This window comes from Halichoerus grypus, chromosome 7 (genome assembly GCF_964656455.1).
Source record: "Halichoerus grypus chromosome 7, mHalGry1.hap1.1, whole genome shotgun sequence".
Lineage (NCBI taxonomy): Eukaryota > Metazoa > Chordata > Mammalia > Carnivora > Phocidae > Halichoerus > Halichoerus grypus.
Genome location: NC_135718.1, coordinates 118,158,510 through 118,176,003, shown reverse-complemented (window position 1 = coordinate 118,176,003; position 17,494 = coordinate 118,158,510). Strand labels below are relative to the sequence as shown.

The following is a 17,494-nucleotide window of genomic DNA, read 5'->3' as shown; positions in this document are numbered from 1 at the left end:
GATTTTAAGAGTCTCTACTACGGTTGCAGGAAATAAGACTCTTAAACATGCCGTGGAGGCTCTCTGGCTTTCAGAGCATTCCATGAGCGGGTAATTAACTGCGCTGAGCCTGTCATTTTCTGTTTCCAAAGTCTCTCATACCTTATAATTATCATTGTTTCCAAACTGATTGACTGCCACAGCCACTCGATCTCCTAATGTCTTGCTCTCCACCAAATTCACCCCAATTAAACACAAGTGAAAGCTGAGGTGCTCCTGCCTATCAGAGTTCTTGCTTCCCTCTTATCACCAGCAAAGGGTTCTACTGATTTCAGACAGGGAGGCAATACAAGCCCAAAATCCATCCTGAGCATGTGCTTTCCAGAACCACTTGTGGAACCAATTGTTTTAGCTCAGTTTCCCTAGAAAAGCAGAATCTGAAGCAACAAGTAAATCTGCTGGGGAAGGCAGCCAGAGTGAGCAAAAAAGGGAACCGGGAGGGGACAGGATGAGAAGGATTGCAAGGTGGGGTGTTCTCACACCGGTAGCTGCTTCACGACCGGCTGCCGAGAGCCGTGGCAGGTCCCTCAATAGGGACGTCTGCTCAGCCGTGCAGGCCATCTCCAGACAGGCTTTGCTGGAAGATCATGCCTCGGAGTTGTCCGCAGAAGGGAGGACGGAAAGCGGACTTACCTGCCCAGCTCCCTCCCAACTCCTGTTTCTCATTGATCAAAAGGATTTGATTGCTTAAGATGCATCATCTAGCCGCTCCAATGATGCCACATCCTGCAGTGTGGCCTCTCCTCTGAGTCTAGAAGTCGTGGGGGAGTCAGAGACTCCGCCCATGTGGCTGGCCAGCCTGGGGCAGGCGGCTGGACTGCACAGATCGGGCAGGCCCCGGGGCAGCGGTGGAGCCCGGAGAAAGGCGAGGTCTAGCCACGGTGTGTTCGGAGGCTATTAACATCAACAAGCGGTGGAGCTAGAAATACGATCCCTCAGGTGGGATTTTGTCTGAAATATCTTTGAGACCCCAGCAGCTGGCACTTGAAAAAGGAGATACTATTTGACCTGTTTTTCTCTCTTTTTTTTTTTTTTTAAGACTTTATTTATTTATTTGGCAGAGAGAGAGAGAGATAGTGAGAGCAGGAACACAAGCAGGGGGAGTGGGTAAGGGAGAAGCAGGCTTCCCGCTGAGCAGGGAGCCCGATGCGGGGCTCGATCCCAGGACCCTGGGATCACGACCTGAGCCGAAAGCAGACGCCCAATGACTGAGCCGCCCAGGCACCCCTTGACCCGTTTTTCTTGCTCCAAACCTTCCACTACACATGTCTGCTATTCCAGTCATTATGTTCACAAATGCTCTCGGAGGTTGAGCCTCTAGTCACCACACGTCCCTGTTCAAATCAAAAGTTGGCTCTGTCCCACTGTGTATATATATATATATATGGCCACGTCATTCTTACTACTTGAACTTTCAAAACCCATCATCTGTCTGGCCTGGGTTCAGTGTTACATAACACTAAATACACAAGGATATTAAGAATAGAGTTGGCTGGTCCATGCAATGAACACAATTCCCTAATGCAAAAGAATTCTCAACAAAGGGGCCCTCTGCCTCTCAGTCCTTCGCTGGGACGGCACAGTTCACTTCAGAAGCCTTCTTAGCACCTTTCAGGAAAAGTAGCCAAATCTCCTAGTTCTTTTCATATGCCATGTCACTTGGGCCCCAACTGCACCCAGCCCCCAGGGAAGAAGAGAACAGACAGTTGGAATTTTGGAGATGACCAACAAAAGCTTTTCCCCCAACTGTCAGGGAGTTCTGGGATGCCTGGAGCAGAAACATGAACTGATAACCCTCTCTGGTCCATAGGATTTGATTCAGGAAGAGCAGGATCCAGGCCCTGGTATAACAAGTTAATTGTACTTGCTTGGACTTGGCCTGAGTGGGACACTAGGAATTGATGCCAAGGAAGGTGAAACTTGCCAGACATTCTTCAGCGTTCGCCAACTGATCACTTGGGCTTTGAGAGCTCCATTTTCTCCTGCAGGATTGTGAGGCCAAATTCTCATCCTGTGCACACAGGTCTTCATCCTCATATCGCCTCCTGGACTTGAAACTCAGAGGAAGTAAGGAGAGAGAGGCGGATGGGAGAGATGAGCGAGCAGAGAGGAAGGATGTTCAAGATGAGAAAGCAGAACACTCACTGAGGCATGTGCTCTTTCAATGGAGAAATGAAACCTGAGGCAATTATATGGTGAGAGGATAATTTTCTCTCAGTTTCCTGATTTTTTTAAGGGTTCTGTTTCACTTGCATCATTCAGATGATTTCCTGAATCGGCCCATTTCTTGTTGTCTGAATGGACCTACATTATTGTGCTCACTTTCCAGAACCCAGGTCTTGATGCGCAGTGCCTGGCTCTCAGCTGTACTCCAGGGCTCTTGCTGCACTGGCGGCTCACCATGCCCTCCACCGTCAGTAGCTCTTTGATGACCACGTTCTTAATTCCAGGTTAACTTAGCATTGCTACCACAACTGCTTACCCTCCCAAAGCTGGCAGGGAGTGTAAAGAGAAGGGATATTATGGCCACGTTCCTAAGTGTCCCTGAGAGAGGAAACCAGAGAATCACAGAACCTTAGAGCCAGAATAGAACTTGGTGTGTGTGTGTGTGTGTGTGTGTGAGTTTGTGGGGGGTGTTCTACTCTCCTCTTTTCAGAAAGAGAAGTTAAGGCCTAGAACAGGCAAGTGGCTTGTCCTGGGTCACACAACTTAGCCAAGTGACAAACCTGGACTTAGAGCCTGGCCCTGGTCAGTAGTCTGGTGCTCTCCCATCTCAGTTTTCTTTTCTTTTTCTTAAGAAAAAAAAAAGGGAGGGGGTGCCAGGGTGGCTGAGGCAGTTGAGTGATCAGCTCAGGTCATGATCTCCCAGTTGGGGGCTCAAGCCCCACATCTGGCTCCCTGTTCAGTGTGGAGTCTCCTTGTCCCTCTCCCTCTGCTCCTTCCCCCTGCAAAAATAAATAAAATAAATAAAATCTTTATTATTTTTTTAGAAGATTTTATTTATTTGACAGAGAGAGAAAGACAGTGAGAGAGAGAACACAAGCAGGGGGAGTGGGAGAGGGAGAAGCAGACTTCCTGCAGAGCAGGGAGCCCAATGCGGGGCTCCATCCCAGGACCCTGGGATCATGACCTGAGCCGAAGGCAGACGCTTAACGACTGAGCCACCGAGGCGCCCCAATAAATAAAATCTTAAAAAAAAAAAGGGAGAGAGAAAAAAAAGGTGTTCATAAGGCAAACGTGTTTTGTGGAGAGTGTGGAAAAGCTCCCACTTCACCATGGCTTTCAAGCATCTCTCCAGCCCCTACTCTAACTCTAGCTGTGACAGAATAGTTGGGGCCTCACTGACTTCCTGGGTTTTAGTGGCGCATATCAGCATGGGTTTAAAAGGAATTTATTAATTATGACTAATGTCAGAAGGTACATACTGTGCCCCCTTGTCAGTTTTGGAAAATTTGTAATGTGAGATTAAAAAAAAAAATTTAATTTTGTGCCTTCGTGTGACAGCCCCTGCCTAAACTGTCCATCACTCCCTGCTAGGGGCAGGTGACTGTGTCCAGCCTTCCTCAGGGAACGAAGTTCTAAGGACAAGCCCTTCGATACCTCGGGGTCACTTCTTGGGTGGCTTTGTTTCTCCTCTGCTTCCCACAGTTGCAGACCTTCGCAGTGCCACCCTCCCTGGGGAAACTCGGTCTTAAGTCCCATGGACAAACGCTCCAGCCCCGCGGGGCTCCCAGGACAAGACAGCGATCGGATTTCGCGTGGCCGCCCAGCTCCCCCTGCTCCTCTCCCCTCCTGCCCGGGAAGCCCCGGAGCCAATCAGAGCGTCGCGGAGCTCCCGGTTGTAGAGTCCCGAGCCCGGGACCCGCCCCTCTTTGTTGCGGTGGCCAATGGACGCGTTCGGAACATCGGCGGCTGCCCGGGTGACTCGGTTATATGTCACAGAATAACATTCGAGAATGGGACATGGAATGAGGCGACGGCCGCAGCAGCCCCAGCAGCCCCGGCAGCCCCGGCAGCCCCAGCAGCCCCAGGCCCAGCAGCCCCCGCCGCCCCCGCCGCCCGGAGAAGCTCCGCGGCCATGAGGCCGGCCGGCCCGAGGTAGGGTCCCGGAGCTGCTGCGCGCCCGCCTCGCGCCCCGCCCGCAGCCAGTCCCCAGGGTGCCTGGCGCTGGAACTCGGGGAGAGGGGCGGGTGGGGCCACTTGCACCGGCGCCTGGGGGCTGCAGCCGACCCTCGCCCACCGGCTCCGGGAGGGCCTCCGGGCGGAAAGGGGGCCGCCTTTGCAAGCCGAGGCTGCTGCTGCGCCCTCGCGGCAGCCCGGGCGCTCACGTGCCGGCACGTTCTGGGCTCGGCTGGCGCTCCGCCACATCTGGCACCAAGGAATGCGTGGAGCCTTGTGGGGACCTCCTGCTCCTTCACGCAGCACGAGCTGTCTTTCTTCTCCCTACCCGTCCACTCCGCACCCTCCACGCTCCTTGGATCCCCCTCCCGGTGTCTAGGGGTGTGTGAAGCTTTGGGGCAAAATTCGAGTCGCCTTCCTCGGGAATTGCATGGCTGCAAGCTCGTGTGCAATTGCTGGAGGGGGTCTGTCGGCGCGCGGGGGTGGGGGGAGCGGGGAGTGACGCGGGGCCACTCCGAGGCCCCACCGCCGTTGGACACAGTGGCCCCCGCCTCGGTTCCTCTGGTGTACACTTACCCGTGGTGTGTGCTGTGTCTCCACTGATTCAGGCTCGGCCGGTAAGCGGAGCTCCAGCCGCCGCTCCCGGTTCGCGCGTCCTGCGGCAGCCAGAGGCATGGAGAAGGCTGTCCCCGCGGGGCGCTGATCCCCGCGCCACGCCCGCGCGCACACGCCCCCCGCCGCCGCCGCCGCCGCCGCCGCCGCAGCGCGCCCCCCGCGCCCCCGCCCCGCCCCGGCCCCACCATGACGGGCTCCGCGGCCGACACTCACCGCTGCCCCCACCCCAAAGGCGCCAAAGGCACCCGGTCCCGGAGCAGCCACGCGCGGCCCGTGAGCCTCGCCACCAGCGGGGGCTCGGAGGAGGAGGACAAAGACGGCGGGGTGCTGTTTCACGTTAACAAGAGCGGCTTCCCCATCGACAGCCACACCTGGGAGCGCATGTGGATGCATGTGGCCAAGGTGCACCCCAAGGGGGGAGAAATGGTGGGCGCCATCAGGAACGCCACCTTCTTGGCAAAGGTCAGAGGCTTCGATGGACGGGGTGGGGTGGGCAATGATGGGAACACTTCAGTCTGCATAGCAAGTAGTGGCCATGTCCATTGTCCTGGTCCAGCTCTAAACTCCCTTATGCTCCCCATTCTTCCGGCCAGTCCCCACCCCCTTTGCTTAATAGAGATGTTTGTCTTGGAAGCCTTAGAAATGGGGGAGGGAGAGATAGAGGGCTTCCTGTCCTGGGACTGTGTGGTCTGGTCATGCCAAGAGTTCTTTGAATCTCCAGCCAAACTGTTTGCTCACCCCCATGTGCATGCTCCTCCAGCAAAAGCCGTAGCCACCAGGTAACACCAGCGCTGCCAAGAATGCACAGGCCCCCCGAGGGATCCCACCCTACTTGTCGTCTTTGGAGACTCTGAGTCCTCCCCTGTCTCTCCCTTGCAAATGATTTATCAGGCTGTGAATGAATTTTGCAATCAACCAGTCAGACTTCTCAGCGTGAATCATTTCTAGACTTTTTGCCAATTTTTTTTTCATGACAGTGACTTTCACCTCTGAAACTTGCAAAGCAGTGAACTGTCTCTTTTCCCAGCTTATCTGCACTCCAAGAAAAAAAAGAAGAGTTTTGGCTATTGCTTGAAAGGGACTTTCCAGTGCACATGATGCATTAGTCTCACTGGATAGAGAAAGAGGTTCAGGAGTGAAACTCTTTCTACCTTGGAGAGAAGCCAGTGAGCAGACTGAGTTTGGTGGCTGAGGATATAGTTAGTAAGACGGAGGGAGGGAGATGTGCAGTGGTCACTCTGTGAGACCTCAAAATGCAAGCTGCAGAGAAATGCTGCAGAGCCTGGGGGTTATGGCATGGCAGATGGTTTCCGTTGGCCCCTGGGGACACTGATGTGGCTGAGAACATTCCTGGACTGGTCTAGAAATGCCAGACCTGAGACCTGAAAGGCCATCTGGCTGAATCCCCAACCTGGAGCATCTGGTGACCTGAGCATCTGAGCCCTGCAGGCCAGAGAGCTGTGTGTGCCCTTGGGGGGAGTGACAGAGCCCGGACGCTTCCTGCTGCAGTCAGTCAGTGCTTTCTTACAGCAGGTCAAGGAGATCTTCATTATGCCCAACGAGGATCTTTCCTGCTTCAGTGTCAGCTGTAATTACCTTGCTGGGTTTTCCTTGAGCATGAGAACAACACTGGTCTTGGCCAGTAGTTCTGACTTCAGATTTTGTCCTTACTTGAGTGAGCCTTGCTTTACTTAAGGAGGACCTGGGAGCCCTTTAAGCATGGAAGAGAGGTGGCCACAGGGGACAGAGGCCTGTTCCTGCTGTCCCATGCTGCCATTTTAATTCAGCCTCCTGACCGCTGACCCTGCTTCTAACTGTGGCTTCATCTTCCTCCTGGCCTTGTGTGTGGGGACCCCTTTCCTCCATGGAAATCAGGGAATGTTTGTTTTGGTGGAGACTGGTCTCCCACCTCGGCAGAATCCCTTCTTCTTTCCAGAGCCCTCATGGGGATGGGGGGCTCATCACCTCACAGGGCAGCTGGCCCCGGGGCCTGGCCAGATTTGGGTTTTGGTGATTGGGAAACTCTTTTCTTCGGTGGCACAGAAATTCTCCTTCTTCATCTTCAGCGCGACGTCCCCGCAGATTCTTGTGTTGCTGTTTGAATCACAGCAGCACACATCTACCTCCTTCGCTACTCACAGCTCCCTAGAATGTTACGATACAGTGCTCTTGGAGTAAGGATGGGACTTGGAGTAAAAATCAAGGGACTGAATTCTAGTCCTGGTTGTGCTACATCTGGCTTTGTGGCCTCAGTCACTCACTTAAAATCTCTGGCCTTAGTTTTCTCATCTGTAAAATGGGAGTAGCCCAGATTTCATACAAATTTCTTTCCAGGTCTTCAGTCCCTTGATGATATGACCCGTACGTCTCCAGGTCTCCAATGAGACAACAGAGTTGACTTAGAACAAGTCCTCAGAGCCGTGAGCTTCCGTCAGTCTGCATCTTCCTTTAGTTCTTTGTCCTCACGCAGCTCCCTTCACTGGGTCTTAGTGTCACAGTTCCCAGATCAAAGCACTCTCCTCACCCTCTTTCTAGAACACTTGCTAGTTTGTCACCAGTCAGCCCTCTAAAATAAGCACATATGAAACACAATATTCTCAATGTTGAATGAGAGGTTTAGAACACAGATCACTCTTCCCTGAGACCCGTACCTGATGCTTCCACTATTGTGGCTGAATGCTGCGTTCTTTAAAAAAAAAAAAAAAAAGTTCCCTTTTTTTATATAGCAGCCACACTGTCTTATCTTTTCACAGTAATCTGAAGTCATATGAGAACTCCTGCCAAGCCAGGAAAACCCCAGGCTAAATATGGACCTTGGCTTTTTGAACCTAAATAAAAAACTTAACATTTCTCTCTCTTACATTGCATCATAATAGCTGGTTCTCTCCCCCACCCCAACTCCATCTCAGCATCCCCTTCTCCCAAGTCCTGACATTCCCCAACCCCTGACCCCTACCTAGGTCCTGAGATGGGAAAGAGCTTCAAAATAGCTCCTGGTTCCGGGGGCCGCTCCTCTCTGGTCCGAGGGCTGTTCTTGCACTCAGCTTGGCAGACTTTTTCCTTTGGGTCTGTGTCCTTTTCTCCTTTACCAGTGTCTTGCTGAGGACTTTGTACAGAAGAGGGGTGTTGGGTGGTGGTAGAGGGTTGGAGAGTTTCAGGGAGACTAACCTTTTTTGGCAATTGAATATAGACTAAGAAGCAAAAGAGGACAGGGGAAGGTACCAAAGGTTTAAGAGGAGGACTGAATGATACTTCTTTGCAGGACATTTTGTGAGCTGCCATGGGAAGTTCTGCCCACAGGTCCAGGTGCCCCTACCGGGGCGGGAGGGGGGGTGGGGGGCTCGGGGGTCCGGGGGCTCACCTCCTCTGCAAGCCACCTTTTAAATATGTGACTGCAGGCCTCACCCCTGGTGGTTACTGGGTCCAAGCTAGCAGCTGACTAGCTGAAGTCCGGGGCTTTTCAGGGAAAGTACCAAAAAGCAGCAGTCATTGGAGGATGACAGAGGAAGAGAAGGGAGAAGCAGAGAGAGGGGCTGGCCCAGAAAAACCAGCAGGGTGTGCTAGGAAACAGCTCCTCCGCTTCTCTACTGGCTGAGCTGGACTCTCCAAGGGGTGACCAGAATGGATTCAGCAGGAAACAGCAATAGTTTCTTAAAGACCCCATGTTTCTGTGCCTCATTCTCATGTTGTTTCTAAATTGGGAAGGAATTCACTTTTAGAGGACTCAGCTTTGACTGAGCGGAGAAGTGTGAGACTGTGGCGGGGAGAGTTTGCAGTCAGGGCCCACTCCTGCCCCCTGCTAGCTCATGCAGGCAGCTCACTCCTGCCTGTGTCCTCGATTCAGAACCATGGTCTGTCCTTCCTGCTTGGCCCAAGGTTGAGACCCCCAGAGCTCCACACCAGGCCGCCTTCAACAGGTTCCTGGCTGCCCCTGATGCAGAGGCCTGGGGTCCATCCTGGGCTCATGAGTGATATTCTATGCTGCTTCTCCAAGTTGCCAGAGAAGATTCTTCTGCCTGGTGTGTGTGCACAGGCACCCGTGTTTTCCAGAGCAGGGACGGCCAAAAGCTTTGCTTTCTCTTTGTTCTTTCTTGTTGAAGATTCCTGGTGCCGAGTGTTCTGGCTTGCCTCCGGGCTTCCTTTTCTGCCTTTCCCCGTCTCTTGCTTATGGGGATGCCAGTTACACACCTATGTCCATTCACATCATTTCTCCCTGCATTCTTTGGACAGGTAATTGTGTTTGCCGAGAATGGGATGAGAGAGAGCCTGACCACAGAAGCCTTCCCTGTGGCTGGTTGCATTATTCGTGAACAGCTATCTTCCCTTCTGGCCCACTCCTACCTCCTGCCCCCCACCTCTCAGGGTCCCCAACCCCAGACCACAGGCACAGTGCCTGTGTAGAGAGGCTGGTTTTGATCTCTTCCCTCTGGATTCCGCCTTCATCAGCTGGGCTGTGACTTGAGGGGCTGGTTGCAGGAGGCAGGAGGCAGGAACCTTGAGGGGAACGGCCATGGAAAATCTAGGCTGGGGTTTCAGGTGAAACAGGGCAGGAAAATAACATGAGGAGGGACTCTTAGGACCCGTTAGGGAGGAAAAAAAAAAAAAAAAGAATGTGCCATGGGCATTTTATAAAAAGGTTGTACCAATTTATGTTCCCATCGTGCCTTATAAGAGCATCCCCGTCAGCATTAGGTGTCCACATTTCAGAATATCTCTACTAATTGGAGGTGAAAATGGCATTTTGCAGTGGTTTTACTTTGCATTTCTTTTTTTTTTTTTTAAGATTTATTTATTTATTTATTTGTCAGAGAGAAAGAGAGAGAGAGAGCGCACACAAGCATGGGGAACTGTAGGCAGAGGGAGAGGGAGAAGCAGACTCCCCGCTGATCAGGGAGCCTGATGCGGGGCTCAATCCCAGGACTCCGAGATCATGACCTGAGCTGAAGGCAGACGCTTAACCGACTGAGCCACCCAGGCGCCCCTTTACTTTGCATTTCTTAAATTATTAGTGAGCTTGAAAATTTTTTTCACATATGTATTCATTTCTTTTGTGAATTGTCTTTTCATGACTGTTTTAAAAATTGTGGTAAAATATACATAACATATAATTTACCATTTTAACCCCCTGTAAGTGTACAGTTCTGTGCGTTAAGTAATTCACACTTTGTGTTCCATCTCCAGAAGTTTTCCTTCTTCCCTAGCTGAAACTTTGTACCCATTAAACGCTAACCCCTCTTCCTCCCTCCCCTCAGTTCCTGGCAGCCACCCTTCTGCTTTCTGTCTGTATGAATTTGATTACTGTGGCTGCCTCATAAAGTTGGCCCCCCTTCTCCACTGTTTCACTTTCTATGCTTTCTGTCACCCATGGTTACCTGCCGTCTGGAAGCAGATGATCCTCTTTCTTTTTTTTTTTTTTTTAAGATTTTATTTATTTATTTGACAGAGAGACACAGGGAGAGAGGGAACATAAGCAGGGGGAGTGGGAAAGGGAGAAGCAGGCCTCCCGCGGAGCAGAGAGCCCGATGCGGGGCTCGATCCCAGGACCCTGGGATCATGACCTGAGCCAAAGGCAGATGCTTAACAACTGAGCCACCCAGGCGCCCCAGATGATCCTCTTTCTGACCTGTGGTCAGAGAGTCAATAGCCTAAGGCCAGGTCATGATGCCTACGCCATTCCCCTCGTTTCATCTCATTGTGTAGGCATTTTATCACCTCCTATTTCAAGAAGGGTGAGTACGCTACAATAAGAGATTTTGAGAAAGATCGTATTCACATAATTTTTATTACAGTACATTGTTATACTTGTTCTAGTTTATTGATTATTTTAATCTCCTCACTGTGCCTAATTTATGAATGAAACGTTATCAGAGGTATATGTATGCATGGGGAAAAAAACATAGTATAGATAGAGTTTGGCACTATCTGCAGATTTAGGCATCTGGGGGGGGGGACGTCTCAGAACGTATGCCCCGTGGATAAAGGGGGACGACTGTGTAAGAGGTATCATATATTTGTCCTTTTATGTTTTGCTTATTTCACTTAGCATGTCCTCAAGGTTCATCCATGTCGTAGCTTGTGTCAAAATGTCATTTTTAAAGGCTGAATAATATTCCATTGTATGTATATACCACATTTTAAAAAATAAGCTGCACCCGATGTGGGGCTCAAACTCATGACCCCTGAGATCAAGAGTCACATACTCTACTGACTGAGCCAGCCAGGTGCCCCTGTACCACATTTTAAAGTTTATCCATTCACCTGTCAATGGACATTTGGGTTTCTTCTACCTTTTGGGCCTTTTTTTTTCCTTAAAGCCCAAAGAGTTTACTTTTTTTTTTTTTAAGTAATCTGTACACTCCATGTGAGGCTCGAACTCATGACCCCGAGATCAAGAGTCACATGCTGTACTGACTGAGCCAGCCAGGTGCCCCTGAAGAGTTTTCTTATAACTTTGTATGAACTGTTCATGAATTAAGGATATTAGCTCATGGTCAAGATGTGTCCCCAGGGGGAAGTGGACGTGTTCTCTTCCATTGGGGTGAGAAGGCATCTTTGTGATGTTCCACGTTGAGTGTGCAGAGACTCAGGCCCTGCTGATTCTGTCTTCCAGTTCCAGAAAAGTGAAGACCATTCAGGCTTCCCCAGTCTAGATCCCGAAAACACATTGTTGATGAATAATAACATAGCCAACGCTTCCAGAGTGCTGAGCGCCAGTCCCAAGTTGCCTGCTTTGTACATTAGGTCCTACAATCCTTACAACCAGCCCAGAAGGTTTGAAATGGGTGATACTCTCCTGTTTTATCAGGAAAGAAACAGAGGCTTAAAGAGGTCATGGAGCTGGACAGGGTCCACAGTGAGTAGGTGACAGAGCAGGGACTTGGATCTTGTGTCGGTCTCATACTTACCGGCCAAGGAGCCCACCTGGTTTATATAGTCCACCGTCCTGTGGGCGTGTTGGAGGCCTGAGATGCTGGTTGGGAGCCGGCCCCCAGCCCGAGCCCCAGCCAGCTTTCCCAGACAGCAGGGTGCGTTGTAGCCTGATGACATCAGCCCCTCAGCTGTCTCAGCTCCTCTCCCCACTGCAGCTTTGATCCCCAGCTGGGGCTTGGGGAATGTGGCCACAGCTCCGGCACTCTCAGCCGGGCCTGAGGTAACCAGGCAGCTGTTTTTAAAAGCCCTTGGGCGCCATCGGGCTGCTATTCTGAGGACCAGCTGCTGCCTGACTCCCACCCCACCATCTGGCTCTTGTGGGCTCTGTTGGGCTTGGTGGCTGGCCCCCGTAGCCACCTCTGAACCAAGTCCGTGTGGCTATGGCAGGGCTCTGGCCAAGGGACACCCCTCTGAGGATCCCTTAGGTGGCCGGTGATTCTTTGGGGCATTTCCCCATGCTTTTACCATCTTTTGTATTAAATAGATACAAATAGCACTTTTCCGTGTAGAAATACACGTGTGCCTTAATGCTGTCTAATTAAGACAGCATTCCTTCCTTCCTTCCTCCATCTCTGTGTTCCCTTGCCCCTGACCTAGAGCTTGGAATGTAGCAGGTGCTAAAGAAATGTTTGTCTACATCTCCCCTTCTCTCCTCACTTCTCTGTGCAATCTCTGGCACCTTCTTCCACAGAATTCCAGGTATGGGTAGATCAGTGGATGTTACTGCAAAAAGCAAGAACAAGATGGACACTTCTAGTGTTTGTAAGGGCAGAAATACGAGGATACATTTCATAATACATAATACATACATTTCATCGGTGTGTGTGTACGTGCACCTGCACGTGTGGGAGGGTCACGTGAGCGAATGGTCACGTTGGAACGTTTTGCTCCCCAAAATTCCTCTCCAAGACAGAACCGTGATTTGAGTGGATATGTTGTAAACCGCATGTAGTTTGCAGAACAGCTGTGCATGCATGTACACACACCCCCTCACGTTCACACACACACACACACACACTCTCGGCACCTTGGCCGTGAAGCAGGACGTGTGACTGGTCTCCGTTCTGCCGGAGGGGCAGTTGCTGTGAAGTAGGAAGTTGCAAAGCCAAGAGAAAAGAGAAGCACTGAGAGGAAACGAATGTCAAGTAGCATTTTAAGTAACCGCAGCTAAAGGTGTAGAAGGTGTGGAAGGCATGGAAGTATGGAAGGGGCCCCTTCCACAGGCCCAGGGGCAGCGCGCCCTCCAGCCTCAGCGCGGGCCCGAGCCTGGAGAGCAGGGAGGGGGCCAGGGCATGTCCTTGGGCGGTGTCTGTCCCTGGTGTCCAGCCAGGCTGCGCAGCACCGTCCCCAAGTCTCTCCACCGGCGGCTTCACCTTCCATCAGCTGAGCGCTAAATCCCCAGGGCCTCCCTTTCCCTGTGTTCTCGAGGATTGAGGATGAACTAATCCGTCCTGCGGCCCCTTCTGCTCCTCCCTAAGTGGCTTAAGCCTGGAGGAGCCTCCCCTTTCCACAGGCTCACAGGGCCCAGTGTCTCTGTCACCAACAGCCCCGCCGGAGGCCAAGCTTACGAGACTGAGAAGCATATAGGGGGAAGAAAGCACACACCGTCCCTTTCTACCCAGGAAGAGAAGGGCTGGATTAGAAGCCCCTGCTCATTCTTGCTCTTGGCTTCATTGGCAGGGGTGCTCAGAGCTGCCTGGTGTCTCAGAGCTGGTGTCTTAGCTCTAAATTCCTGAGAAGAGGCACTTATCTTCCGCTTTCCAGTCCTCCCCTGATGTTGCTCCTTTCTTTTCCCAGCAGTGGTTAGAACTTCGTGCACTCAGTTGTAGACACTCAGTGGGTGTTGACCAAGGGGCAGGCGAGGAAAAGAAGAGGCGCCTGGGCAGCTGGGGGTGTTCATGAGTCAGAGGGGCTGCCCTTACCTGGGAAGAGTCATGGCAAGAGGGGAATCTTTGCTAATCCGCTTGGGCCAAACTCAGGGAAGGGCCTCGATGGGCGTGGTGTTGAGGAGAGATGGCAGGTGCGGCACCATTTGCATTTCTTCAGGGCACCATTCGTCTTGTATTCAGTAGTGTCCTGGAGTATAATGGGTCATACCAGCCATGCAGCAAAAGGTGTAGTCATGCAGTAAAAATGTGAGGGTTAGTGGGGCACCCCCGTGAACATCCTGGGCCAGGCTGAGTGGGGGATGCTATAGGACATGGTCCTTGGCCTCAAGGAGACGACGCTGAGGCTCCCATGGGGAGGCAGGCTGCGTTCACATTCACAACCCACAGAGGGCCATAGCGAGCCATGGTGCCCCAGGGCAGAGTGTATGGAGGGAACACAGACAAGCAGAACTTTGGCAAGGGACCACGTGGTCTGGGGACACCTTGTGCAGGTGGCCGTCTGCTGTCAGGAGCAGCTCTCTGGTGCTTTCAGCCCCTTGGCTGCCCTCAGACATTGGGCCCCGGAGCATCTCCCTGATAAAGAGTTCTCTCTCTACTTCTCTGCAGCCTTCAGTCCCCCAGGTTCCGAACTACAGGCTGTCGATGACGATCCCAGACTGGCTCCAGGCAATCCAGAACTACATGAAGACACTACAGTATCCTTCCAACCAGGGCCTGGGCGGACCCCGCGGGGACGGGCGTGGTGATCTCGAGCCTGGTGGCAGGTCTGTCCCCAGCTGGTCAGTAAATGCTCTAAGGTTGGTGAGGCCGGGCATAGAGGGATGCCCCAATGTGAGTCTGGAAGCATGATAATAGGGGATCTTTGTTTCCCTCCTCTCTTCCTCTACTATCTGTCTTTCTCCCTCTTCCCTCCTTGGCTTCTTTCTGCTCTTTTTCTTTCCTTTCTCACTTTTTGCCTTCATCCTGACCACTTACAATCTATAGGAGGCCCACCTGGCGCTGCCTTTGGCTCCCCAGGTGCCCCAGACCGGCAGCCTTGCTCCCTTCTGCAGGAAGAAATGGGGCCCTGGGATGGGGGTCCTATTCCTTCATGTGAGCTTGGAGAAGCGTGGAGGAACCCTGTGGGTCCAGGCTGAATTCAGACCAGCCGGACTCTGGTCCTTCTCTCTGCCGGTGTCCATGGCTTGTTTGTAGCCAGGATTAGATCTGTTCTGTGGGCCCGCACCAGCAGCACTGTAAGAACAAAGGAGCAGCGGAGGCTGGTTCATTGGCCACTGCTGGTATTTTTTTCAGGGATAGGAATCAGATGGGAGCTGGACTGTCAGAGGTGTCTGTGGGAGGGACAGACTGTTTGCCCGCGCCCGTGAATATCTCAGAGCTAAGACAGCATCAGACGCCCTACCGAGGCAGCTGTTGGCCCCCTAGCCCCCAGCACATTGTCCAAGGGTCAATTCTCTGCTGACCTCCGTCCTTTGTCCCGAAAGACATAGAACTCAGCAGAAAGGATTTCATGGGACACTGCACACATGTTCCCACGTGCCCCAGAAGAGGCCCTTCCTCTCTGTGCCATATGCAAGCATCTTTCCTGTGGATTTGTGTGTGTCTCTGAAGGGGGGGCATACCAGAGGAGAGTAACACCAGTTGCTACTGATTTGGGTAGGCAGATTACTTCATTAGCCTCGCAGTTCCCACTTCACAGGTGATATAACTCCCCTGCATGGCATCTTCCCAGTGGAATCCTGAAAGAAATAGTAGAGGGGGAGGTGGCACCAGCCTCTGGGGGTGAAGCGAACAGCCCTAACCCTGAGCAGGCTATCTGCTGTTGGTGCTGATCCCCAAACTGGGACCCCTGGGGAGCATAGCATAAACTTCTGCCAGGATAGCCTGGGACCCCAAGAGCCCAAGGGTGTGACTGACTACTCACAGAATATTCTAGAAGGTGACGGAAATTAGAACTGCTCCCCACTTCCGTCTAGCACATGATCTTCCCAAGGATCATGCAGCCAGAGATGAAAGGGAATGAGCCTGGCTGGGGATGCCCTGATAGGGGCAAATGTGCATCATTTGCTCATTCTTCCATAAACCCTACAGCGTGTTCTCAGCCAAATTTTCACAGTTTGCCTGAAGGATCTGCTTTTTCATTTTCTTCTCTGACCCGTAACGATGGTCACTGACCTAGATCACTGACTGCAGAGAGGGCCGGAAAAGGGAAAGTGCCGCGGGCTGCTGGGATCGTGCCCCCGGTCACCCGGCTGTTGGAGCCAATGTGCAAAGAAGGCAGAGTGTGACCTCTGTTTTCTCTGCTGCCCAGACTTTTACAGGCACACGTCGCAGACATTGCAGTTTTGGTTCCAGACCACTGCAAGAGAGCAAATATGGCAATAAAGCCAGTCCAGTGAATTCTGTGGTTTCCCAGTGCACATAAAAGTTCTGCTGACACTACCTGATAACGTACCTGGAATAACACATCAGAAGCGCTCAATGACGTATCTAAAACAGCAATCTACGTACCTTAATTTAAAAGCCTTTGTTGTCAAGAAATGCTAACCATCCTCTGAGCTTTCAGTAAGTCGTAATCGCTGATCACAGGTCACCATAACACATAATAATAATGAAAAAGTTTGAAATGTGAGCATTACCAAAATCTGACACACAGACACCGAGTGAGCACATGTTGGCAAAATGGTGTGGACAGACTTGCTGGGTGCTGGGTTGCCACAAATCTTCGGTTTGTTTGTTTGTTTTTTAAGATTATATTTATTTATTTGACAGAGAGAGACACAGCGAGAGAGGGAACACAAGCAGGGGGAGTGGGAGAGGGAGAAGCAGACTCCCCGCTGAGCAAGGAGCCCGATGCGGGGCTCGATCCCAGGACCCTGGGATCATGACCTGAGCGGAAGGCAGACGCTTAACAACTGAGCTACCCAGGTGCCCCCAAATCTTCGGTTTGTAAAAAACAAAACAAAACAAAACAAGAAACCGTAGTATCTGCAAAGGGCAGTAAAGCGAAGGGCAGTAAAAGGAAGTATGTATTTAGGTCTTTGGAACTTCCTACGGCTTTGTCCTGGACACAGTAACGCATGCTTGGCTACCAGGCTAGTCCTAACTATAGACGTGCTTGTTTAGGGACATGAAAAGACAAATCCTGCCTTCCCTTCTGACAGCTTCAGAGTGTCAGCCATCAGGAGTGCTGATCTTGCATGGGCTTCTGGAAAGACAGGTGCCCCCTGAGCTCTGCCTCGTGGGGAGAGGCCTTCTGAGGGTCAGCTCGGGCTCAGGAAGTACCTCACTCTGAAGGCAATGTTTACGAGAGGCTTTCCCCCCAACTCACTTTCTGGGGCTCATAACGGTAAGGAACTGAGAATGGAAGGCTAGGCAATTTTTTGTTACTTTATTATGGGTTGGTCTCACTTTACACACTAGGTGTATAGACTGGATCTGTGAACAGGGAGAAAGGCATACAGGTGGAATTTTTGTCCACTGAATTCTACTTTAAATTTACCAGGAGTCTCACTGTTTGAATGAGATCTTTGGTCAAGTAAAAATATCGCTTCACAGTGAGGATACATAGCCCCTCGTTTTTCTCTTTTCCCTCTAAGGTTTTTTATATTGCATTTTTCAAAAGCTGGGCAAGAGCCTATATACTGTGATGGGCTCTTCTTATGGCTCATGCTGATAATTTCCAGCTTGGTGAGCTTGTTAAAATCATCTTCTGGCTTTCACCCTGGAACCTCCAACACAACAGTCCAAGGCAGTGTGACTCTGAATGACATCGAGGGTTAGGACCATGGCCTGAAATCCGAATCTCCAGGGGGGGAGCCCAGAGTCTTCTTATAATGAGCCCCCCACCCCCCACCCTCCAGTAGTTGTTATGCGTGCCCGTTGGGGGAGGGCTGGGGGTC

The 17,494-nt window shown here is 51.7% G+C and overlaps 1 protein-coding gene across 2 annotated transcripts in view; it reads left to right on the top strand.

The window, feature by feature from the left end:
- Positions 1 to 3,934: 3,934 nt before the first annotated feature.
- Positions 3,935 to 17,494, top strand: part of VASH2 (vasohibin 2) — a 39,986-nt gene continuing 26,426 nt past the window's right edge. For both annotated transcript variants that reach the window (XM_036109783.2, XM_036109782.2), the window contains exons 1-3: positions 3,935 to 4,137; positions 4,767 to 5,235; positions 14,199 to 14,287. In XM_036109783.2, the coding sequence (XP_035965676.1) occupies positions 4,960 to 5,235; positions 14,199 to 14,287 (365 nt within the window). In that variant the 5' untranslated portion in view covers positions 3,935 to 4,137; positions 4,767 to 4,959. The remainder of the gene's footprint in view (positions 4,138 to 4,766; positions 5,236 to 14,198; positions 14,288 to 17,494) is intronic.